The sequence below is a fragment of the Oncorhynchus gorbuscha genome, linkage group LG01, assembly GCF_021184085.1.
Source record: "Oncorhynchus gorbuscha isolate QuinsamMale2020 ecotype Even-year linkage group LG01, OgorEven_v1.0, whole genome shotgun sequence".
Lineage (NCBI taxonomy): Eukaryota > Metazoa > Chordata > Actinopteri > Salmoniformes > Salmonidae > Oncorhynchus > Oncorhynchus gorbuscha.
The window spans coordinates 34,499,116-34,525,400 of NC_060173.1; the positions used below are offsets into that span (position 1 = coordinate 34,499,116).

Below are 26,285 nucleotides of genomic sequence, written 5' to 3' on the forward strand. Positions count from 1 at the left end.
GGAGATGTGGTGCAGAGTAACTCAAAACCATTTTATCAGCCACATTGTTTTTGTTTTGGGCTCCACAGTACTCATAGACAGCCTGTCCAGACGGGGCCTATCAGTTTTAACACAATTGATCGTACACTAAAATTTCAGAGGCAGAAAGATGCCATTTTCACTCATTAAATAAATTATCTCTCAATGCCTCAGAACACACTGGGTAGGGGTGTATTCTAGGCATTGCTTGATTTAGACAGATTTCATGTGTTTCCACATTTATACTGAAAGAAATTATAAACGCAAAATGAAACAATTTCAACTATTTTTACTGAGTTACAGTTCATATAAGGGCATCAGTCAATTTTCATTAATAAATTAGGGCCTAATCTGTTGATTTCACACGCCTGGGCAGGGGCGTAGCCATGGGTGAGTCTGGGAGCACATGGGCCCACCCACTTGGGAGCCAGGCCCAGCCAGCCAATCAGCAAATCAATTTTTAGTTTAGTTCATGAAACATTTTACATTTTGCGTTTATTTTTGTTTTTGTTCAGTATAGTTTATTTGATGATCTGATGAGGTTTGGGTGTTTAGGGCATGTTAGTACCAACCTCCCTGCATGATGTGTGTGTTAATCGTTTTGATTTGTCACTGCTCTCATGAAATGCTTGGAATATGCATGTGTTTAATATTGTGTGTGTGTGATTGTGTCGGTGCAGCCCCCAGCAGACAGTGTGCAAGACTCGGGGCAGTGTGTCGACACACCCCGTGAGGACACGCCTCCGCCCATACCAGCCCCAACCCCTTCTCTTACACAAGCCGAAGACCCTACCCCCCCCCTGCAACCCTATCCCTACCAGCTCCAGTCCTTTCCTTAGCCCTCCCTCCGTCCCTAGACACGGCCCAGATGGATGGGTCCAGTGCTCTGGGGAACAAGGGGGCTGCCGGGGGTGCGTCACAGGGCATGGCAGCATCTGCTCCAGGACAGGCTGAGACTCCCATGGCAGCGGTGAAACTGGAGAGTGTGCTGGACCCCACAGAGCTTTCCACTGTGAGTGCTGAGCGATGGAGGAGCAGAGGGGGGAGGGCTCAGTGCGGGGGGAGGGGGGGGGGGTTCAGAGATCCCCCGGGGGCCTTCACCGCCTAAACAAAGTCAATCTACAGAACCTTCAACCACAATGTGAGATGACATGCTGCTCAGCCCCCTCAGAACCTCAGTTTACTTGGGGGTGTTGATGGTTGGCTGTGAGAGGATGACCATATGGGTCCGGTTGTGGGAGCTCTGAAAGCAGTGTCTGTCGTGTTCGTTGCTGGAAGTAGCCAGCCCAGTTGTTATGCTGTGTTGATGAAGTGGGCAATAATCAAAACTTGACTGTGATTTGAGCTGAAATGGTGAGAGAACCTATGACAGGGTGTCCAGTTCAGGGACAGGTTCAGCCCAAAGGGCCAGGGGTCATGGCATGTGTACAGTTGTGGCCAAAAGTTTTGAGAATGACACAAATATTAATTTCCACCAAGTTTGCTGCTTCAGTGTCTTTAGATATTTTTGTCAGATGTTACTATGGAATACTGAAGTATAATTACAAGCATTTCATAAGTGTCATACTTTTATTGACAATTACATGAAGTTGATGCAAAGAGTCAATATTTGCAGTTTTTCAAGACCTCTGCAATCTGCCCTGACATGCTGTCAATTAACTTCTGGGCCATATCCTGACTGATGGCAGCCTATTCTTGCATAATCAATGCTTGGAGTTTGTCAGAATTTGTGGGGTTTTGTTTGTCCCCCCGCCTCTTGAGGATTGACCACATGTTCTCAATGGGATTAAGGTCTGGGGAGTTTCCTGGCCATGAACCCAAAATATTGATGTTTTATTCCCCGAGCCACTTGGCTGAGAAGCAACCTGAATGGTCTCAGGCTGCTTTACTGTTGGCATGACACAGGACTGATGGTACACTCCCCTTGTCTTCTCTGGACAAGCTTTTTTCCGGATGCCCCAAACAATCAGATATGGGATTAATCAGAGAAAATTACTTTACCCCAGTCCTCAGCAGTCCAATCCCTGTTCCTTTTGCCGAATATCAGTCTGTCCCTGATGTTTTTCCCGGAGAGAAGTGGCTTCTTTGCTGCCCTTCTTGACACCAGGCCACCCTCCAAAAGTCTTCACCTCACTGTGTGTGCACATGCACTCACATCTGCCTGCTGCCATTCCTGAGCAAGCTCTGTACTGGTGGTGCCCGATCCCCCAGCTGAATCATCTTTAGGAGACGGTCCTGGCGCTTGCTGGACTTTCTTGGGTGCCCGGAAGCCTTCTTCACAACAATTGAACCACTCTCCTTGAAGTACTTGATGATCTGATAAATGGTTGATTTAGGTGCAATCTTACTGGCAGCAATATCCTTGCCTGTGAAATCATTTTTGTGCAAATCAAATCAAATTTTATTTGTCACATACACATGGTTAGCAGATGTTAATGCGAGTGTAGTGAAATGCTTGTGCTTCTAGTTCCGACAATGCAGTGATAACCAACAAGTAATCTAACTAACAATTCCAAAACTACTGTCTTATACACAGTGTAAGGGGATAAAGAATATGTACATAAGGATATATGAATGAGTGATGGTACAGGGCAGCTTACAGTAGATGGTATCGAGTACAGTATATACATATGAGATGAGTATGTAGACAAAGTAAACAAAGTGGCATAGTTAAAGTGGCTAGTGATACATGTATTACATAAGGATGCAGTCAATGATATAGAGTACAGTATATATACGTATGCATATGAGATGAATAATGTAGGGTAAGTAACATTATATAAGGTAGCATTGTTTAAAGTGGCTAGTGATATATTTACATAATTTCCCATCAATTCCCATTATTAAAGTGGCTGGAGTTGGGTCAGTGTCAATGACAGTGTGTTGGCAGCAGCCACTCAATGTTAGTGGTGGCTGTTTAACAGTCTTATGGCCTTGAGATAGAAGCTGTTTTTCAGTCTCTCGGTCCCAGCTTTGATGCAGCTGTACTGACCTCGCCTTCTGGATGATAGCGGGGTGAACAGGCAGTGGCTTGGGTGGTTGATATCCTTGATGATCTTTATGGCCTTCCTGTAACATCGGGTGGTGTAGGTTTCCTGGAGGGCAGGTAGTTTGCCCCCGGTGATGCGTTGTGCAGACCTCACTACCCTCTGGAGAGCCCTCACCTCCTCCCTGTAGGCCGTCTCGTCGTTGTTGGTAATCAAGCCTACCACTGTTGTGTCGTCCGCAAACTTGATGATTGAGTTGGAGGCGTGCGTGGCCACGCAGTCGTGGGTGAACAGGGAGTACAGGAGAGGGCTCAGAACGCACCCTTGTGGGGCCCCCGTGTTGAGGATCAGCGGGGAGGAGATGTTGTTGCCTACCCTCACCACCTGGGGGCGGCCCGTCAGGAAGTCCAGTACCCAGTTGCACAGGGCGGGGTCGAGACCCAGGGTCTCGAGCTTGATGACGAGCTTGGAGGGTACTATGGTGTTAAATGCTGAGCTGTAGTCGAACAGCATTCTCACATAGGTATTCCTCTTGTCCAGGTGAGTTAGGGCAGTGTGGTTGAGATTGCATCGTCTGTGGACCTATTTGGGCGGTAAGCAAATTGGAGTGGGTCTAGGGTGTCAGGTAGGGTGGAGGTGATATGGTTCTTGACTAGTCTCTCAAAGCACTTCATGATGACGGAAGTGAGTGCTACGGGGCGGTAGTCGTTTAGGTCAATTACCTTAGCTTTCTTGGGAACAGGAACAATGGTGGCCCTCTTGAAGCATGTGGGAACAGCAGACTGGTATAGGGATTGATTGAATATGTCCGTAAACACACCGGCCAGCTGGTCTCCGCATGCTCTGAGGGCGCGGCAGGGGATGCCGTCTGGGCCTGCAGCCTTGCGAGGGTTAACACGTTTAAATGTCTTACTCACCTCGGCTGCAGTGAAGGAGAGACCGCATGTTTCCGTTGCAGGCCGTGTCAGTGGCACTGTATTGTCCTCAAAGCGGGCAAAAAAGTTATTTAGTCTGCCTGGGAGCAAGACATCCTGGTCCGTGACCGGGCTGGGTTTCTTCTTGTAGTCCGTGATTGACTGTAGACCCTGCCACATGCCTCTTGTGTCTGAGCCGTTGAATTGAGATTCTACTTTGTCTCTGTACTGACGCTTAGCTTGTTTAATAGCCTTGCGGAGGGAATAGCTGCATTGTTTATATTCGGTCATGTTACCAGACACCTTGCCCTGATTAAAAGCAGTGGTTCGCGCTTTCAGTTTCATGCGAATGCTGCCATCAATCCACGGTTTCTGGTTAGGGAATGTTTTTATCGTTGCTATGGGAACGACATCTTCAACGCACGTTCTAATGAACTCGCAAAGCAATGATGTAGGCATGTGTTTCCTTGCAGGTAACCATGGTTGACAGAGGAAGAACAATGATTCCAAACACCACCCTCCTTTTGAAGCTTCCAGTCTGTTATTCGAACTCAATCAGCATGACCAAGTGATCTCCAGCTTTGTCGTCGTCAACACTCATACCTGTGTTAGAGAATCACTGACATGATGTCAGCTGGTCCTTTTGTGGCAGGGTTGAAATGCAGTGGACATTTTTGGGGGGGATTCAGTTCATTTTCATGGCAAAGAGGTACTTTGCAATTCACCTGATCACTCTTCATAACATTCTGGAGTATATGCAAATTGGCATCATACAAACTGAGGCAGCAGACTTTGTGAAAATTTATATTTGTGTCATTCTCCATTTTTGGCCACGACTGTATAATGACTGTGTCAGGTATTAGTTTGTTTTCTGTAGCTGGTCTCCACTGTGCATTAGTGATCAGCAGCCTTCCCGTGTCAGGTTTGTTACTGCCTATGTAGTCTCTCTATAGTTAATCAGGAATACCCTCCTTCACTAGCAGGGTTACTGCCTGTCATAGATACTTCCACAGCACTTTAACCTCTTATGGAGGTTTTCTCTATACCTAGAGATTATGTCTTTTGAATGATCTACAGGGAAAGTCATCTTTGCTCAGATCAAACGCAGGCAGATCTGGTCTTAGTTCTGGATTAGGCCAGACACCTTTCTGGGTGGCTCAGATAAGCCCAGTGCTGTTTAGACTCCCCTGCAGGACCCTAGTTAGAGACCAACAGCTTTGTTGGTGAGAGAAACCTCTCCCTTATTCCCCTTGTTAAGTTAGATTGGAGCTCTGGTCTCTCTGGACTGGAGTGCAGCTAGCTATCTATTCTCCCTGATGGTAATTTCGGACTAAGGAAAGACTATTTGTCAAGTTCATGTCAGAAGTGTAAAGACAAATAGACATTGAGACATTTTGGTCTCCATCAGGCTATTTAGACTAATCTAGTAGGTATTTATTCCGACCTGTGTTTCGTTTTGAACCATGCCAGTGAAATGGTCCCTTAGTTGTGCCTCCTTCCACCATCTCGTCATCCTCACAGTTAACTTGTTCTGCATGACTCCTGAATGCTTCCTCACCTGTGATCTTGTGATTGGTTGATGCAGTTAACTTTTTGGTTTGATCTTCTTTTCAGTTTTGACATTGTTATAATACCAACATCTCAAAATGGTACTCTTAGAGCTGTATGAAATGAAGACACATTCTTCAAAATAAAACTCAGGGAATGTTTTAAGTTGATCCCGCCAAGCCCACCACTATATAATAACACATTTCAAATTCTTGGTAAAAGGAATAGATAACATTCCTGCATTTTAGAGATGTCGAGATAGACCCTGACTGCCAGTGGGCTTGGTCAAACCTGAATGACCTGAGGAAGGAGCTGTATGTGAGTCTGTGTGTGTGCTGTGTGTCCAGCCCCAGTCCATGGCAGAGGTCCTGGCTAAGAAGGAGGAGCTGGCTGACCGCCTGGAGAAGGCCAATGAGGAGGCTATTGCCAGCGCCATCGCTGAAGAGGAACAGCTGACCAGAGAGATCCAGGCTGAGAACAATGACCTGGAGACTGACAACGAGTGTGACTTCTCTGTAAGTCACATACCTCACACACTCACGCTTTTCTTTGGTCATATGAAAGTAGTTTGGTGGTTAAAAATGTGAAGTGGTAGGATCTCTTTCCCCAGGTCTTGAGTTTTGCTCACCTTGCAATATCCTAATGATTGTCACTGATCATGAACTGATTCTCTCTCTTCTAGGCCAGCATTGGCAGTGGAGGTGGACTCAACATGGACTGGAGTGACATGTTAGCCGATTATGACGGTAAATCTCTTTTCTGTTTAGTTGTAATTAATCTATACTGTACAAAAATATAAAGGCAACATGTAAAGTGTTAGTCCCATGTTTCATGAGCTGAAATAAAAGATCCCAAAAATGTTCTATAAGCACAACAATATTATTTTTCTCAAATTTGGTGCACACATTTGTTTGCATCTCTGTGAGGATTTCTTCTTTGCCAAGATAATCTATCCACCTGACAGGTGTAGCATATCAAGAAGCTGATTAAACAGCATTATCATTACACAGGTGCATCTTGTGCTGGGGACTAAAAGGCCACTCTAAAATGTGCAGTTTTGTCACAACACAATGCCACAGATGTCTCAAGTTTTGAGGGAGCGCGCAATTGCCATGCTGACTGAAGAAATGTCCCCCAGAGCTGTTTCCAGAAAATGGAATGTTAATTTCTCTACCATAAGCCGCCTCCATCGTTTTTGAGAATTTTGCAGTACATGGAGTTATGTAAGGGAAGACCCCCGTGAAATGGACAAAATTTAATGGCTACTTATTGTCATTGGGCGAAACATATACACAATCGCAGTTGGTCAAAAACATATTGCAAGCGGAACATAGTAAATGCCGGGTGTAATAAACCAAAAATCCCAAAGGGGGCGAGCGCGCTCCTCCACCATAGGATTCTATGTGGGAAATGGTCAAAGTCAGGTCTCAAGGGTGAAATCTTCACAACCTGAATTTAAAAAATGAACCTCGTAAAAAGTGCGTTTTTGGACTGTTTTTTTTTTTATAAATATTTTTTTGTTGTCAATTATAAATATGTATGAACCGTATGTACCTAGATAGATTTGTCTTATGCGAGTTTGTTCATAAGGCCTATGTTTAGTCCATTTGCCATATATGATCATAGGAAGTAGGCTTCCAAACCCAAAAGTCAGTGAACCATGTGCAAATGGCATATATAATGTTGAGATGGCCTATATACTGACCAAATGAAATATATCACTATGTTAAGCCCTAAATCAACCTAGAAGGTCTATTTGTCAAGTTCTGATCATAGCAAGTTAGAATTTCTCATTGGTGTTGATTCAGCATGTTAATTTCGTAATGGGAAGTCCTAATGAATATACACTGGCAATGGGGACACTGTCATCTTGCAGAATAGCATGTTCACACTGACAATATGCTGTATAACATGTTAAGACTGGCAATGTATTACACTACCGTTCAAACGTTTGCGGTCACTTAGAAATATCCTTGTCTTTGAAAGAAAAGCACATTTCTTGGTCCATTAAAATAGCAACATATTGATCAGAAATAGTGTAGACATTGTTAATGTTGTAAATGACTAGAAACTGAATATCTCGTACAACGCTGTGTACTACTCCCTTCACAGAACAGCGCAAACTGGCTCTAACCAGAATAGAAAGATGAGTGGGAGGACCCGATGCACAACTGAGCAAGAGGACGAGTACATCCGTCTCTATGGGACGAGGCGGTTTCAATGCACCTAGTCTTGTTATTCTGGGGACTTTTCTAAATGTTGTCATTTCCGCGATGTTAAAAATTAATTGAAGATATTGCAAATTTACGAGGCTGTTTCTCGACCTGAGAACCTTCTAGAGCCACATAAGTTTCCACATATAAGTTTCGGAGCTCTAGGTCTGACGGTTTGATGGTTCGAACGCCGGTAACTATTGCAGGCTCCGTCTGTATAAGCCCCACACTGTCACTCCATATTGGTTGTGTGTGTGAGTGCAGAAAAGCACGTAGAGCTCCGAAACACACCTTAACACTCCTCAACAGGATCTCTAACTTTTTAAAGAAAAAAAAACATTTGTTTAAGCATCATGAAATGGACGTTGTACAATTTCTCGTAAACTACGATGATAAATGGCTGGTTCATGTACTTTGACGTGAAGCGGTCAAAATAGTGCTGTATTACCGTTTTCGACCTTCAATCCCACAAAATGTGCATGAACTCAAAGAGCATTGTGGCCTCTGCCATCATGTTTCTGGGCTAAAAGTACATTTGGCCACCCACTGTGCTCGAGTTTTGTCTTTGAAGTCTGTTTCATTTACGAGAAAAAGCCATGTAAATTTGAATTTGAAATGTCCATTTGCAATATGCAGTCAGTTGCCATCTGCTGGAATTATCTGGTACAGCAGAACATTTTCAAAAATATATAAATGTATATCTTCGAAAACGAGTCTCCTTGACACTGTATTTTTTGACTTCCTGGAAGACCAGGCCTTGGGGGGCAACCTGAGGCCGTCAGACTATTTTAATATCACTCGAGGTCCTCTAGTAAGGGACCGTCCATTTGCCCTATGAAAATGCTCATCAATCATAAGGGAGCTGCCACATGGGTCCCTTAAGTATGGTATAGGCAGGCATAAGCTACAGACCTCAAACACGATTGCATTTCATCAATGGCAATTTGAATTGCTAGAGATACCGTGACAAGATCCTGAGGCATGTCACCCATTGAGCATATTTGAATGCTCTGGATCGACGTTTACGACAGCAACTTTGCACAGCCATTGAAGATGAGTGGGACAACATTTCACAGGTCACAATCAGCAGCCTGATCAACTCTATCCTCAGGCGATGTGTCGCGCTGCATGATGCAAATTATGGTAACACCAGATACTGACTGGTTTTCTGATCCACGTCTCAACTTTTAAATTTAGTAAAAGTCTGTGGCCAACAGATTCCGTATTCCCAGTCATGTGAAATCCATAGATTAGGGCCTAATGAATTTCTTTAAATTGACTGGTTTCCTTATGAACTTTAACTCAGTAAAATCGGTTGAGTTTTATATATTTTTGTTCAGTACATATAATGAAATGTATTGATGCTCTTGCTAAAGACACAGATGTGGTCAATGTCTAGACTCACCTCTCTCTGCAGCGAGGGAGCCCTGGCGTCAGAGCACCTCCTGGGGGGACATCGTGGAGGAGGAGCCTTCTAGACCCCCTGGCCATGGAATCCACATGCACGAGAAACTGTCCTCACCATCTCGTAAAAGGTGAGACACACACGCACCCTCATGTCACGCTGAAGTTTGTCAGAGAAAAGATCTTGATTCATGTCAAAGTTCATTGCTACTGTGTGTAAGACAATTGGGGGAGAGGAAAGTCGTTTTTTTCTGTCTTTGTTGGCAGAACCATTGCGGAGTCTAAGAAGAAACATGAGGAGAAACAGCTGAAGGCCCAGCAGCTCCGAGAGAAACTGCGGGATGAGAAGACCCACAAGCTGCAGAAGCTCCTGGAGAGGGTGAGTGGACAGAGCCAACAGGAAACACCACAGCCTAGCCCCAGACTGGCCACGAGGAGAGCTTCTGTCAGCACACTGCCAGATAGAATCACTAAATATCAGAGGCCAGCTCCGCCTCTCTCAAACCAGCTGGCCACAGATGTGTCTGGGAGAGACTTAGCCCAAACTCAATCTTTCATGACGTTTGTTTTTGTTCTTCAGGCCGTCGTGGGATGAGTGAGCCCTTGAATAATCCTGAGTATTAACCACATAAATACATGAAGTGGTGTATATTCACATTAATCCCTGTGGACATAAGACCAGAGCGGGTAGCAGGAAATGCTTTGAAAGCAAGACACCATGAAAATGTCTACCTTGGTTAGAGAAATGTACATGAGTGAAATGAGCTGACCCAAGCTGTCTTTCCCTCACAGGAGAAGGAGGTCAGGAAATGGAAGGAGGAGTTGTTGGACCAGCGGCGGAGGATGATGGAGGAGAAGTTACTCCACGCAGAATTCAAGCGGGAGCTGCAGCTCCAGGCCATAGTAAAGAAGGCTCAGGAGGAGGAGGCCAAGGTACAGGACTGACCCCTGGAACACTGCACACCTAGCTACATGTCCAAGAGTTGAAGTATTGTTCTAATTAGATTTCCCTTGTGATAATACATTTTTGACACTGAGAATGTTCTTAAAGTAAATACAAAGGACGACTAAAAAGCAATGGCAAACTAGAGTAGAGGCAGACTTTTAGATTTTTTTTGTAGCTTAATGATTCCGACTTGTTGACCGGTGGCCTTGTGACTCTGTACAGGTGAATGAGATAGCATTCATCAACACTCTGGAGGCACAGAACAAGAGGCACGACGTGCTGGCTAAGCTGAACGAGTACGAGCAGCGCCTCAACGAGCTGCAGGAGGAGAGAGGCAGGAGACAGGAAGAGAAGCAGGCCAGAGATGAGGCTGTACAGGTAACAATGAACAGCAGCTCCCCCTTTTCCCCCCAGACCTCTCTGGCTTACCCCAGTGTACAGTCCCACTGACTGGCTATGGTTCCCGTCTGTCTCCCCAGGAGCGTAAGCGTGCTCTGGAGGCAGAGAGACAGGCGCGTGTGGAGGAGCTGCTGATGAGGAGGAAGGAGCAGGATGCGCGCATTGAGCAGCAGAAGCAGGAGAAGGAGAGGGCCAGGGAGGACGCTGCACGAGAGAGGGCCAGGTCTGTACCACCTGGCTCACAGTTGGAATCACACATCTTTTTTTGGACTATCAAATGTTCATTGTTCTTCATGTATAATAGATTTACAGTTGGGAGTATCCGTCTGATACGGATGTCAAGGAGGATGCTCTCCTCACTGAGCACGGTTACATGCACACAATAATACGATTATTGTAGGTAGTCAGATTAATAGAATCGTTTGTTTAAAACTTTTACATGCTTTGCAAGAAGAGCGATTTCACTAATAATCATGTTTCCATGACACCTAAAATCGGGCTACCTGATGGGACTTTTGATAAATGCAGAAAATTGGCAATCAAATAAAAGTTCTACCACAGTGACTGTTATTTTTGCAAATACTCTTTGATTCTGAGTTCGGACATATAAAGTTTATATGTGAAAGCTATTTCTAAAATGCATACATTCAGTTTTTCCCAAACTCACTTCACTCGTGCATAAGGGGAGGCTTGCGCTACCTTGCTGGCACAGGCACCGATCAAATCCACTGCTAGAATACTGACTTAAACTGTTTACATGTCCTAATCATTTGAAAAATTGCCCCGAAAATCGGCCTTTGCTTACTTAGATTTTGACGTTACAGTGATTAAGATAAGCAGAGTGTTTACATGACTAATTCCATACTCGGCCTACTGCCATAATCCACTTAATATTGAATTATTAGTGTGAATGTAAACGTACTCACTGCTCCTGTATGTTGTCCTCTCCACAGAGACAGAGAGGAGCGTCTGGCTGCCCTCAGCGCTGCTCAACAGGAGGCCATGGAGGAACTGCAGAAGAAGATTCAGATGAAGGTTAGTGTTGCTGCTGCACCTCACTCCTGTCCTTCATTAAAGACCAGACTAATGTTGACATTTCCTAGTTGCAGACCAGACAAAAGTTTACCATTTCTAGTTGACTTCTTGGTTGTTCTCCTTCCCAGCACGATGAGAGCAGTCGCAGGCACATGGAGCAGATTGAGCAGAGGAAAGAGAAGGCAGCAGAACTCAGCAGTGGCAGACATGCCAACACTGACTATGCCCCTAAACTGACACCATATGAGCGCACGAAACAGTGCTCCTTGTGCAATGTTGTGGTATGTACTCATAAGCCCTGAAATGATTTTTAATTATCTGTTTTTTAGCCAGATGTCTTTGTATTATTCTTAGTGTAGATGCTGATTTTATATTTTGCCCAGTTGTCCTTGGCATATATTCCCTCTGACACTAGATGTGACACTAGTCACCAGACATCTGGTAGCATTAGACAGATGCTGGCATACTGAGTAAAGAACCATTTTAGCATATACATTCAAATTGGCTTGATCCACTCTCCAGTGAGAAGTTCAACCTTGTACTTAATTAACTTAATTTCTTGCAATAATTTGTGAGGCTGAATGGCTTACATGCTTAACCTAAACTGAAGGGGAAAGCAGCAGCAGCTTTGTGGCAGTAGAGCGTCTGTGGAGGTCCCATCTATTGATGCTTGGCAGACTGTATGCATAAAAATGCTGACGAGAAGGTGATTCAGAGGATTTTGGGAGAGAATGTATTTAAATGAGGATTTAACTGCATTGATTAAACATGAACTCTGGAGTAGAGATTTATGACTGGGCATGATTTTCAAGTGACAGGCAACAAATCCATAGGCAGGCACATTTGCCTGTGACGGACCCGGCCGGCTCTCACTGCTACAAGGTTGAGACACCTTGAAGCTCCAACTAGCATCAGATAAAGAACAGTGTGTGTGTGTGGGTGGTAGAGGGGGGAATCTTGTTAAAAAATGTCAGATGACCTTGGCCAGCATCTGACACCAGAGATCATCTATAGGTCAGCAGATGGCACTCTATTTAATGACATTAAACACAGGCCATCTGTAATAGGCTTTATTCCAGCCATGAGTGGGAGGAAAACGACACAGCCACATCAACCTCACCTCACGCTGTTTGTGTCAATTCTTCATCTTCACACCACTTATTCCAATGCTTCTGTCTGTGTATCATCCAATCTTGCCCACAGTTTAATATGTCAGCTATTCAGTAGTGATGGGGGGGGAAATTATACGGTAACGAAATTACACTGACAATACGATTTTTCACTTTAAAATGTATTACAATCACAAAACATTGACTTCAAAGTTCAACAAACTGTACAACACTATGCATAATGACTCAATTTACACAGTAAATAAAAAAAGATTAACATTTACTGGAAAACTGTGTGGATGCGAGGTTTGGTAATAGAGTTACGGTAAAATCTCTCCCAGTTTTATTATTTTACCAAAGTTTGTATCTGCACAGGTCTTCCTGTAAATGTGTTTTTGTAACATTTTAAGTGGAAATTGTTAAAAGTGCATAGTGTTGTATGGTTTGTTAAACTTTGAAATCAATGGTTTTTGTTCAGTATACATTTTAAAGTAAAATATCTGAGTCTCAGCATCATTTCATTACCCTTGGAGTTGCCCTTCTGCATCTTCTTTTTAAATACAGAGCCAACATGTTTTCAGCATTTTTGTTTACATTACTTTTCAAAGGCTCCCTTGTACCTCTGCACCAGCAATATGTTTGGAACATCAAATCGTAGTATCAAATCACATGCATATAGAATCTTGAGAATCTCATATCATATTGGCACTGAAGTATCATGATAATATCATGTTGAGAGGTCCCTGGCAAATTGCCAGCCTTACTATTCAGTGTGTCGTTTTTAAAACATGCCACTGTATATGGTCACTCTGTGTGTGAGGAGCAACAATGACAGAAGGGACATTAGTTAATCAGTTGGTGTGTGGAGTAATCATAGACACAGAATCGTGGAATGAAATATAAAAATATTCTGCTTGATTTGTGATTGACCATCCTAAAGCAATCACATTAATGTTGTTATATAGGCTGGATCATCCTGAGTGGATCTGTCAGCCACAATTTCATACTGCAGTATTTAGTATGGTCCTACTGTGCTGTCAGAAAGGAGAATATCATGAAATGCAGCCATGAAGTCATCTTCAGGTTAACAATGCTCTCATGTCTGTCTGACAAATATCACATGCTGGTTGAAGAAACTACACTGCCACACTTGCCACCTTTCTTCTTTACCTTGTCAATTCATTCCACTAAAGGCGTATTGTGTTTAACATGCACAACATATGGATCACGATCTGAAGACTGCATTTAAGTTCCTGACACCTACTAAAATATTAGGTCTCACTATGTATTCAGTTTGTGAGTGGAGGTGGAGAAGAAACATTCTGTAAGATCTTATTGAAAACCAGTTGTAATGTATAGTTGTAGTGGCCTCCCATGGGGGGTGGGGACCTTGTTGACTGTCTATGCCTACATTGTCCTCAGCAGTAACCTCTGACTTGTGTGTTTGTAGATCACCACGGAGGTGCACTTGTACAGCCACACCAAGGGCAAGAGGCACCAGCAGGCTGTGAGAGACAGCAGTAGTATCCAGGGACGGGAGCTCTCCGATGAGGAAGTGGTGCGTACCCCCAAGCACTTAAAGGCCCAGTGCAGTAAAAAAAAAAAATGTTTTCCTAGTTTTATATATATAATCTCCATACTGTGAAATTGTGAACATTCTGATTATGCCCTTTTCATGTAAGAGCTGTTTGAAAAGACCGTCTGAAATTTCAGCCTGTTTTGGTGGGATGGAGTTTTTGCCTGTAAATTTGTTAATAGACCAATAAGAAAGAGTTCCAAACCTCTGCCAGTAACAGCAAGTTTTCAGTTTTCCCCTCCCCACTCAGACCACTCCCAGACAGTCCTAGCAAAATACTTGAGAAATTGCCCTTTGCTATGAATCTATTTTTATGTTTTTGACCATTATTTTCAATCAAAATCATACTACGGTACTTAATTGTTACCCAGAATTTTAATATAATTTATATGATATGATATGATATTGAGATGAAAAGGGATGCATACAGTGGGGCAAAAAAGTATTTAGTCAGCCACAAATTGTGCAAGTTCTCCCACTTAAAAAGATGAGAGGTCTGTAATTTTCATCATAGGTACACAGGTACACTTCGATTTTTTAAATGAATTTATTTGCAAATTATGGTGGAAAATAAGTATTTGGTCAATAACAAAAGTTTATCTCAATACTTTCTTATATACCCTTTGTTGGCAATGACAGAGGTCAAACGTTTTCTGTAAGTCTTCACAAGGTTTTCACACACTGTTGCTGGTATTTTGGCCCATTCCTCCATGCATATCTCCTCTAGAGCAGTGATGTTTTAGGGCTGTTGCTGGGCAACATGTACTTTCAACTCCCTCCAAATATTTTCTATGGGTTTGAGATCTGGAGACTGGCTAGGCCACTCCAGGACCTTGAAATGCTTCTTACGAAGCCACTGCTTCGTTGACCGGGCGGTGTGTTTGGGATCACTGTCATGCTGAAAGACCCAGCCACGTTTCATCTTCAATGCCCTTGCTGATGGAAGGAGGTTTTCACTCAAAATCTCACGATACATGGCCCCATTCATTCTTTCCTTTACACAGATCAGTCGTCCTGGTCCCTTTGCAGAAAAACAGCCCCAAAGCATGATGTTTCCACCCCCATGCTTCACAGTAGGTATGGTGTTCTTTGGCTGCAACTCAGCATTCTTTGTCCTCCAAACACGACGAGTTGAGTTTTTACCAAAAAGTTAAATTTAGGTTTCATCTGACCATATGACATTCTCCCAATCTTCTTCTGGATCACCCAAATGCTCTCTAGCAAACTTCAGATGGGCCTGGACATGTACTGGCTTAAGCAGGGGGACACGTCTGGCACTGCAGGATTTGAATCCCTGGTGGCGTAGTGTGTTACTGATGGTAGGCTTTGTTACTTTGGTCCCAGCTCTCTGCAGGTCATTCACTAGGTTCCCCCTTGTGGTTCTGGGATTTTTTTCTTGTGATCATTTTGACCCCACGGGGTGAGATCTTGCGTGGAGCCCCAGATCGAGGGAGATTATCAGTGGTCTTGTATGTCTTCCATTTCCTAATAATTGCTCCCACAGTTGATTTCTTCAAACCAAGCTGCTTACCTATTGCAGATTCAGTCTTCCCAGCCTGGTGCAGGTCTACAATTTTGTTTCTGGTGTCCTTTGACAGGTCTTTGGTCTTGGCCATAGTGGAGTTTGACTGTTTGAGGTTGTGGACAGGTGTCTTTTATACTGATAACAAGTTAAAACAGGTGCCATTAATACAGGTAACGAGTGGAGGACAGAGGAGCCTCTTAAAGAAGAAGTTACAGGTCTGTGAGAGCCAGAAATCTTGCTTGTTTGTAGGTGACCAAATACTTATTTTCCACCATAATTTGCAAATAAATTCATTTAAAAAACCTACTATGTGATTTTCTGGATTTTCTTCCACATTTTGTCTGTCATAGTTGACGTGTACCTATGATGAAAATGACAGGCCTCTCTCATCTTTTTAAGTGGGAGAACTTGCACAATTGGTGGCTGACTAAATACTTTTTTGCCCCACTGTATATCCTTTTCAACAGAAGTCTTACCTCAAATATTCAGATACCCCATCTGTCCATCATCCCAACAAAATAATAATACTTAGATATCGTCTGTGATATTAAATGAAGGTTATTGTTGTTTATGACGGGCTCATTATTATTGTTTGAATCATATAATGTTAGGCTCTCTCGCTGGCTTTGTGATTATAAAGGGGCCCTAAAATGTAAACAGTTAGGGTTCGGTGAGTCAGTTGAGGGGTGACATCACCCTCATATCTATAGGCCGTTCTGTCACAGAGCACTTTTCATGGGAAGGCTGCTCGTTAAAGGAAGAGAGCTTCTCAGCCTGCTCTGCAATATGAGATTTCCTTTTCAGCATGCTGCTCTTTGTGAGGCTGACAACTGTTGGTGCTATATACATCACCTTTGGCCCTAGCAGCTCCTTCATTCAAACCTGTTCTCACTGGCTGATCATTAATCCCACCACCTTCCACTCTAAATCATTTGCTTTCTAACTGATGCCCATTTCTCTGTTTGACAGTATGATAAACAAGGCATTGGCAATGAAGTTATGCAACTTTCCAATACAGTACTATGGCCACAGCCAGTATCACACAACCTATTCCGACTGCCTTTAAACCATGCAATGTAGGCTATGCTTTACACTAGTAGTGGCTGGTGGGGTATGAAATGGCTTAGCTAATGGGTCCAAACGATTGCAATGTATGTACTATGGATTATCAGCATGGTGTTCCCTGAGTAATAATGGCTCTTTGTTGTAATGGGATGAGACAAGACAACTCTACTGGACATGCTCTTATCATTTACTACACTATTTTTCAATTATGGGCTATTCAGCCCTGCTTTTGTCACACATTTTCATTCAGCTTTTGAGGGCAATCAAGCAGGCGTTGGAGAAATGTCCTGGGATTTTTGTTTAGATAGACTATGCTGGCCTTTCTTTATTTATGTCCTGCTCATTTTGGTGTGCAGTATTTCATTCATGCAACTGCCAACAATTTTCCAGCCGCTGGTTCCATAACTCTTGCTGGAATGAAATATTTTTAATTAAAATGAAGATGGTTGGCTGAACTGTACAGAGGTCACTACATAGTTTTTCAGTGGAAGCGCGCGGCAGATGCCCCAAGGCTTCATATTTAGTCATTTTCTCTCATTTTCAAGGACTTGCGAATTAAATAGAAAATACAATGATTATCAACAGGGCTGGATCGATGTGCCGAGGGAACGTCTGGGATTGCAATCACTCTCTTTACTTACACTTATTAGTTGTCAAATGTCCTGTTTTAATGATATATGCAATGTCCAGGGCCCCTCGGGTTGGACATATTGGATTTATTTATTGGGTCACCCTTGACACAGCAGCACAAAAACACCAGTGACCTCTCCAAGGGAATACTCATCCCTTCCCAGCCCCCTCCTGCACCCTCAGCTGGGCCTCTGAGAATGGAGCTGTGGGACAGGCCTGTGCCAAAAGAGGGATCACTAGGCTGTGATGGACTCCGGCTTCTGGGTATGAGACTTGACCTCCTGGAGCCAGCAGTAAACGAGGGTGGTGTTGATGATGAATCCCTTCTGGTGGCCAGAGACCCTTGTTGAAATACACAGAGTGCCAGCTGAAGTACCCCTGTCTTTGCCAGGCTTGTTAGAACCAAGTGTACAGAAACCGTTTGAACTAGTTGAAGGAGTGAAGTTGCAGTTCAGATTTCCTGGAAGATAAAATATTAATTGAAACACTTCTAAAAATGGAAGGCATTGAAAGATGCATAGAGAATTAATATACATTTTTTGTAAGTCTGTCATATTTATCATGTTCTGTGTTGCAATTGCTACTTGAATGTCACAGAAAGGATTATGTTCCATAAAACAAAGGTCCTGTGAGCAAGTTGCATGGATGGTGTGTGTAGCTGGATCCAGTGTGCCATCACATTGTACCCAACATGACATACCGCTGTCTATTTCACACCAAGTGCAAAGCCAACCTCTGAGTCCTGTGTCTTAGATTGTGCTCTAAAGAGGCCTGTTTTCTGGGCGCTGTGTGATGTTTAGAAAGCCCTCTGGTTACTCCTTCCAGAACAGAACAGAGGAGAAGCAGTGTGTGGTAGGTAATTGTGAGGGAGCTCTGCCCTCAGGCCTGGCTCTGTGGCCTATTGTCTTCCTGCTTCATCCAGACACCTGTCAGTTACACATCCTCATCCTCCTCACCTGTCATGATACAAAATAATCTTATAGTTAAGTTCAAATAAAAGCATTAGGCAATGACATGGTCATGGTATCAATTAATTCTGTAGATGAGTTAATATTTAAAATCCTTTCTGTCTTTTAATGTGATTTGTGATATGTGAGATGGCTCATGTTTTGGAACAATTCAGTTAAGTAAACGGAAGGAGCATTGGAAGGGATAGGCTCTCAGAAAGATTACTGAACAGCTGCCTCTCAAGCAAGGCAGGGCCACGGTCATGACTGAAAGGCTCAAGAATTTCCTAGCCTATCCATTGCGCCAATGTCTCTGGGATACAGATGCATCTTGAAGACAGTCTTGCGAGCACGGGGTACTTTTTTTTTCTCTCTGACATAATGGGATGTGGCCCCTTGAAAACGCCTCAGCTATGGCATGTTTGTCTGTTAGGGTAGGGTACACTACAACTTTTTAAATGCCGATACAAAAGCTTCTCTGGAGATACGAACGGGCATTTTACTTGTCTGTAAAGGAATGCCACTTCTGAAGCGGGACTAACATCCATCACTAGGCGACCAGGGGCGTTCTGACTGGCTCAGTGGTCTAAGACACTGCACCGCAGTGCTAGCTGTGCTGCTAGAAATCCTGGTTTGAGTCCAGGCTCTGTTGCAGCCGGCCTCGACCGGGAGACCCATGAGGCGGCGCACAATTGTCCCAGTGTCGTCTGTGTTAGGGGAGAGTTTGGCCGGATGGGATGATCTTGTCCCATCTCGCACTAGCGACTCCTGTGGCTGGGCGGACGCAGTGCACGCTGACACGGTCACCAGGTGTACGGTGTTTCCTCCGACACAGTGGAGCGGCTGACTTCCGGGTTAAGCGGGCATTGTGTCAAGAAGCAGTGCGGCTTGGCTGGGTTGTGTTTCAGAGGACGCATGGCTCTCGACCTTCGCCTCTCCCATGTCCGTACAGGAGTTGCAGCGATGGGACAAGACTGTAACTACCAATTTGATACCACGAAATTGGGTAAAAAAATAAAATAATAATAATCACTAGACAACCAGAACAAATAATCTCGAACAACTGCACCTTGCCAGCTGCCTGCGTGCAGAACACTCTCTCCTAAAAAGTACTTTAAAGTTTCACTTACCAATACATTTAGTAGCTGCACATCAATCAGGAAAATGTATTGTTGACAGGGAAACAATACAGAACATTCTATGCACGTTCTACCGATTATTGGAGGACCAAAAAAGCCGATACTGATTAATTGGCCGATTTTATATATATATTTTTATATATATATATATATTATATATATATTTTTGTAATTATGACAATTACAACAATACTGAATTAACACTTATCTTAACTTAATATAATGCATCAATAAAATCAATTTAGCCTCAAGTAAATAATGAAACTTGGTTTAAATAATGCAAAAACAAAGTGTTGGAGAAGAAAGTAAAAGTGCAATATGTGCTTTGTAAGAAAGCTAACGTTTCAGTTCCTTGCTCAGAACATGAACATATGATGGTGGTTCCTTTTAACATGACTCTTCAATATTCCCAGGTAAGAAGTTTTAGGTTGTAGTTATTATAGAATTATAGGACTATTTCCCTCTATACCATTTGTATTTAATTAACCGTTGACTATTGGATGTTCTCATAGTCACTTTAGTATTGCCAGTGTAACAGTATAGCTTCCGTCCCTCTCCACGCTCCTCCCTGGGCTCGAACCAGCAACACAACGACAACAGCCACCACATTGAAGCAGGGTTACCCATGCAGAGCAAGGGAAACAACCACCAAGGCTCAGAGCGAGTGAAATTTGAAACGCTATTAGCGCGCGCTAACTAGCCAGCCATTTCACTTCGGTTACACCAGCCTCATCTCGGAAGTTAATAGGCTTGAAGTCATAAACAGCGCAATGCTTGACGCACAACGAAGAGCTGCTGGCAAAACGCACGAGAGTGCTGTTTGAATTAACGTTTACGCGCCTGCTTCTGCCTACCACCGCTCAGTCAGATACTTCGATACTTGTATGCTTGTATGCTCAGTCAGATTATATGCAACGCAGGACACGCTAGATAATATCTAGTAATATCATCAACCATGTCAAATCAAATTTATTTATATAGCCCTTCGTACATCAGCTGATATCTGAAAGTGCTGTACAGAAACCCAGCCTAAAACCCCAAACAGCAAGCAATGCAGGTGTAGAAGCACGGTGGCTAGGAAAAACTCCCTAGAAAGGCCAAAACCTAGGAAGAAACCTAGAGGAACCAGGCTATGTGGGGAGGCCAGTCCTCTTCTGGCTGTGCCGGGTGGAGATTATAACAGAACATGGCCAAGATGTTCAAATGTTCATAAATGACCAGCATGGTCCAATAATAATAAGGCAGAACAGTTGAAACTGGAGCAGCAGCACGGCCAGGTGGACTGGGGACAGCAAGGAGTCATCATGTCAGGTTGTCCTGAGGCATGGTCCAAGGGCTCAGGTCCTCCGAGAGAGAGAGAAAGAAAGAGAGAATTAGAGAGAGCACACTTAAATTCACACAGAACACCGAATAGGACAGGAGAAGTACTCCAGATATAACAAACTGACCCTAGCCCCCCGACATAAACTACTGCAGCATAAATACTGGAGGCTGAGACAGGAGGGGTCAGGAGACACTGTGGCCCCATCTGAGGACACCCCCGGACAGGGCCAAACAGGAAGGATATAACCCCACCCACTTTGCCAAAGCACAGCCCCCACACCACTAGAGGGATATCTTCAACCACCAACTTACCATCCTGAGACAAGGCCGAGTATAGCCCACAAAGATCTCCGCCACGGCACAACCCAAGGGGGGGGGGCGCCAACCCAGACAGGAAGATCACATCAGTGACTCACCCCACTTAAGTGACGCACCCCTCCTAGGGACGGTATGAAAGAGCCCTAGTAAGCCAGTGACTCAGCCCCTGTAATAGGGTTAGAGGCAGAGAATCCCAGTGGAAAGAGGGGAACCGGCCAGGCAGAGACAGCAAGGGTGGTTCTTTGCTCCAGAGCCTTTCCGTTCACCTTCACACTCCTGGGCCAGACTACACTCAAATCATATGACCCACTGAAGAGATGAGTCTTCAGTAAAGACTTAAAGGTTGAGACCGAGTTTGTGTCTCTTACATGGTTAGGCAGACCATTCCATAAAAATGGAGCTCTATAGGAGAAAGCCCTGTCTCCAGCTGTTTGCTTAGAAATTCTGGGGACAATTAGGAGGCCAGCGTCTTGTGACCGTAGTGTACGTGTAGGTATGTACGGCAGGACCAAATCAGAGAGATAGGTAGGAGCAAGCCCATGTAATGCTTTGTAGGTTAGCAGTAAAACCTTGAAATCAGCCCTTGCCTTGACAGGAAGCCAGTGTTGGGAGGCTAGCACTGGAGTAATATGATCAAATGTTTTGGGTCTTGTGTGTGTAGTGTGTAGTTAACTAGTGATTATGATTGATTGTTTTTTATAAGTTTAATGCTAGCTAGCAACTTACCTTGGCTTACTGCATTTGCGTAACAGGCAGTCTTGTGGAGTGTACCGAGAGAGAGGCAGGTCGTCAGCTTGGGGGATCCAATCTTGCAACCTTACAGTTAACTAGTCCAACACAATAACAAGGTGAAAATCTGTCGCTCTGCCCCTGAACGAGGCAGTTAACCCAGCGTTTCTAGGCCGTCATTGAAAATAAGTATGTGATCTTAACTGACTTGCCAAGTTAAATAAAGATGAAAGAAAGTTGTAAAAAAAAAACATCTGCAAATCGGCGCCCAAAAATACAGATTTCCAATTTTTATGAAAACTTGAAATCGGCCCTAATTTATCGGCCATTCCGATTAATCTGTCGACCTCTAGTTCATAGTGTTGAAGGCAGCGGATAGATCAGGATGAGAACAGAAGAGAGAGAGAGTCCGCTTTGGCAGTGCTGAGAGCCTCCGTAACCGAGAAGAGCAGTCTCGTATGAGTGACCTGTCTTGAAGGCTGACTGGTTAGGTTCAAGAAGCTCGCTCTGAGAGAGGGAGATAATTGGTCAGAGACTGCATGCTCAAGTGTTTTGGAAAGAAAAAGTGATAGCGTCATGCTGTTTAATTTATAATTATTTTTTTATAACTTTGTTTATTGAATTTGTTTGTAGTAATATAAAACAACACATCAAGACAACAATACAGAAAAACCGAGAGAGACAGACATATAAGAAGTTTTAAAAAATATATATATATTTTGATAGCTGTTATAGGTCAACAAGCACAGATAATACAGTCCTTAACATCCGAGATGTCGTGTATGCACATACCAGGCCTCTTAGATCACCAATATATAAATATACATCACTCTGGAACTGCAGGGAAATGTAGTTGTTTAACATAGAATTTGTCTACAGACCCATTGAGTGTTTAATTTTTTCTAACTTTATGCAATTCAAACTGGATTAAATCCAAAGAGCATGAGAAGGGGGTGCAGAGGATTTCCATCTAAGTAAAATTAATCGTTTCGCTAACAGTGACAAAGGAAATTCCATCCTTATTCATTTTGGTCAATTGTATTGTGGGTAAGGAAATGCCAAATAGTGCAATAAAAGGGTCGGGCCGCTTAATTCTGAGAGTGTGTTAAAGAGGTCTTTCCAGAAACCAACAAGAAACAACATGTGTACGTGATTAGCAGGAGACTGATTACATTGTACACAATTAGGGTTCACATCCTTGTATATTTTGGACAATCTTGCTTTGGTCCAGTCGGCCCTATGAATGAGTTTGCATTGAATGAGACCGTGTCGAGCGCAAATAGAAAAGCTATGTACCCTTTTGAGTGCCCCTTCCCATAGTTCATCAGATATTTCCTCACCAGTTCGTCCTCCCATGAGCATGTAATATTGCTTAATGAGATGGTTTGTGGTGAGCACATTTCACTACATTATTGACAAGGTGCCTTTCAGAGTAGAACATGGGATAAGAAATGTTGAACTGTGTTTCACCAGGAAGGGTGGGGAATCCTGGATCTATGCTGTGGACGTAACTCCGGACTTGTAAGAACCTAAAGAAATTATGTCTGGGGAGACCAAATTTAGCTGATAATTGTTCAAACGTACTAAATGTATTGCTAATATACAGATCCCTGAATCTTTTAATACCGAAACTAGACCATGTTGAGAAAGCACCAACAACCATATGTGGGAGGGGGGGGGCTGGGTTTGAGGCTACCGGAGTCAAAGAAGAGGTTGTCTGAAACCCAGAGTGGCGCATAAATTGATTCCAGATCCTCAATGTTGTTATCTATTTTTAGTGAAGGAGGAGTAAGGGTCTGTAACGGAGGAGTAAGTGATGGATGAGACAATGATGCCGGTATAGACGAGGTAGCCTCCATCTCTAGCCAAATTGGGGGTGGGAATATCGCTCTGCTCTGCAACCAGTACTGAATGATCCTAAGGTTAGCGGCCCAATAATGGAATCTGAAATCCGGTAGAGCTAGACCGCCCTCTAGTTTGGGCCTCTGCAAAAGCTGTTTTTCGGATGCTGTTTGTTTTTTTTGTCCCATGTAAAGGCTAGAATTAGGCCGTCCATCCTTTTGAAAAATATATTGGAAAGAGAAATCGGAAGGCACTGATAGAGATATAAGAATTTAGGGAGAGTATTAATTTTAATAGAATTAAGTCTTGCGACTAATTAGAGGTGTAGCAAAGACCAGCGTTCCAAATCGTCCTCAGTATGGGTTGCAAGAGGAGAAAAGTTGGCTTGAAAAAGGTTTTCAAATCTGATTGTGACATGTACCCCTGAGATAGATATACAGTGCCTTGCGAAAGTATTCGGCCCCCTTGAACTTTGCGACCTTTTGCCACATTTCAGGTTTCAAACATAAAGATATAAAACTGTATTTTTTGTGAAGAATCAACAACAAGTGGGACACAATCATGAAGTGGAACGACATTTATTGGATATTTCAAACTTTTTTAACAAACCAAAAACTGAAAAATTGGGCATGCAAAATGATTCAGCCCCCTTAAGTTAATACTTTGTAGCACCACCTTTTGCTGCGATTACAGCTGTAAGTCGCTTGGGGTATGTCTCTATCCGAGCCACTGCCTGTTCACCCCGCTATCATCCAGAAGACGAGGTCAGTACAGGTGCATCAAAGCTGGGACCGAGAGACTGAAAAACAGCTTCTACCTCAAGGCCATCAGACTTTTAAACAGCCACCACTAACATTGAGTGGCTGCTGCCAACACACTGACACTGACTCAACTCCAGCCACTTTAATAATGGGAATTGATGGGAAATGATGTAAATATATCACTAGCCACTTTAAACAATGCTACCTTATATAATGTTACTTACCCTACATTATTCATCTCATATGCATACGTATGTACTGTACTCTATATCATCGACTGCATCCTTATGTAATACATGTATCACTAGCCACTTTAACTATGTCACTTTGTCTACATACTCATCTCATATGTATATACTGTACTCGATACCATCTACTATATCTTGCCTATGCTGCTCTGTACCATCACTCATTCATATATCCTTATGTACATATTCTTTCTCCCCTTACACTGTGTATAAGACAGTAGTTTTGGAATTGTTAGTTAGATTACTTGTTGGTTATCACTGCATTGTCGGAACTAGAAGCACAAGCATTTCGCTACACTCGCATTAACATCTGCTAACCATGTGTATGTGACAAATAAAATTTGATTTATCAGTTTTGCACATCGAGAGACTGACATTTTTTTCCCATTCCTCCTTGCAAAACAGCTCGAGCTCAGTGAGGTTGGATGGAGAGCATTTGTGAACAGCAGTTTTCAGTTCTTTCCACAGATTCTCGATTGGATTCAGGTCTGGACTTGGCCATTCTAACACCTGGATATGTTTAATTTTGAACCATTCCATTGTAGATTTTGCTTTATGTTTTGGATTATTGTCTTGTTGGAAGTCAAATCTCCGTCCCAGTCTCAGGTCTTTTGCAGACTCCCATCAGGTTTTCTTCCAGAATGGTCCTGTATTTGGCTCCATCCATCTTCCCATCAATTTTAACCATCTTCCCTGTCCCTGCTGAAGAAATGCAGGCCCAAACCATGATGCTGCCACCACCATGTTTGACAGTGGGGATGGTGTGTTCAGGGTGATGAGCTGTGTTGCTTTTATGCCAAACATAACGTTTTGCATTGTTGCCAAAAAGTTCAATTTTGGTTTCATCTGACCAGAGCACCTTCTTCCACATGTTTGGTGTGTCTCCCAGGTGGCTTGTGGCAAACAACACTTTTTATGGATATCTTTAAGAAATGGCTTTCTTCTTGCCACTCTTCCATAAAGACCAGATTTGTGCAATATACGACTGATTGTTGTCCTATGGACAGAGTCTCCCACCTCAGCTGTAGATCTCTGCAGTTCATCCAGAGTGATCATGGGCCTCTTGGCTGCATCTCTGATCAGTCTTCTCCTTGTATGAGCTGAAAGTTTAGAGGGACAGCCAGGTCTTGGTAGATTTGCAGTGGTCTGATACTCCTTCCATTTCAATATTATCGCTTGCACAGTGCTCCTTGGGATGTTTAAAGCTTGGGAAATCTTTTTGTATCCAAATCCGGCTTTAAACTTCTTCACAACAGTATCTCGGACCTGCCTGGTGTGTTCCTTGTTCTTCATGATGCTCTCTGCGCTTTTAACGGACCTCTGAGACTATCACAGTGCAGGTGCATTTATACGGAGACTTGATTACACACAGGTGGATTGTATTTATCAATATTAGTCATTTAGGTCAACATTGGATCATTCAGAGATCCTCACTGAACTTCTGGAGAGAGTTTGCTGCACTGAAAGTAAAGGGGCTGAATAATTTTGCACGCCCATTTTTTCAGTTTTTAATTTGTTAAAAAAGTTTGAAATATCCAATAAATGTCGTTCCACTTCATGATTGTGTCCCACTTGGTGTTGATTCTTCGCAAAAAAATACAGTTTTATA

The 26,285-nt window shown here is 43.3% G+C and overlaps 1 protein-coding gene across 3 annotated transcripts in view; it reads left to right on the plus strand.

Moving 5' to 3' along the window:
- The window catches only part of scaper (S-phase cyclin A-associated protein in the ER), a 143,588-nt gene that overhangs the window by 48,389 nt on the left and 68,914 nt on the right, over nt 1–26,285 (plus strand). For 2 of the 3 annotated variants that reach the window (XM_046351197.1, XM_046351216.1), the window contains exons 9-18: nt 5,815–5,982; nt 6,150–6,213; nt 9,080–9,215; nt 9,352–9,463; nt 9,877–10,017; nt 10,253–10,408; nt 10,510–10,652; nt 11,383–11,464; nt 11,593–11,745; nt 14,024–14,131. In XM_046351197.1, the coding sequence (XP_046207153.1) occupies nt 5,815–5,982; nt 6,150–6,213; nt 9,080–9,215; nt 9,352–9,463; nt 9,877–10,017; nt 10,253–10,408; nt 10,510–10,652; nt 11,383–11,464; nt 11,593–11,745; nt 14,024–14,131 (1,263 nt within the window). The remainder of the gene's footprint in view (nt 1–5,814; nt 5,983–6,149; nt 6,214–9,079; nt 9,216–9,351; nt 9,464–9,876; nt 10,018–10,252; nt 10,409–10,509; nt 10,653–11,382; nt 11,465–11,592; nt 11,746–14,023; nt 14,132–26,285) is intronic. The other variant, XM_046351206.1, reaches the window with a different exon arrangement.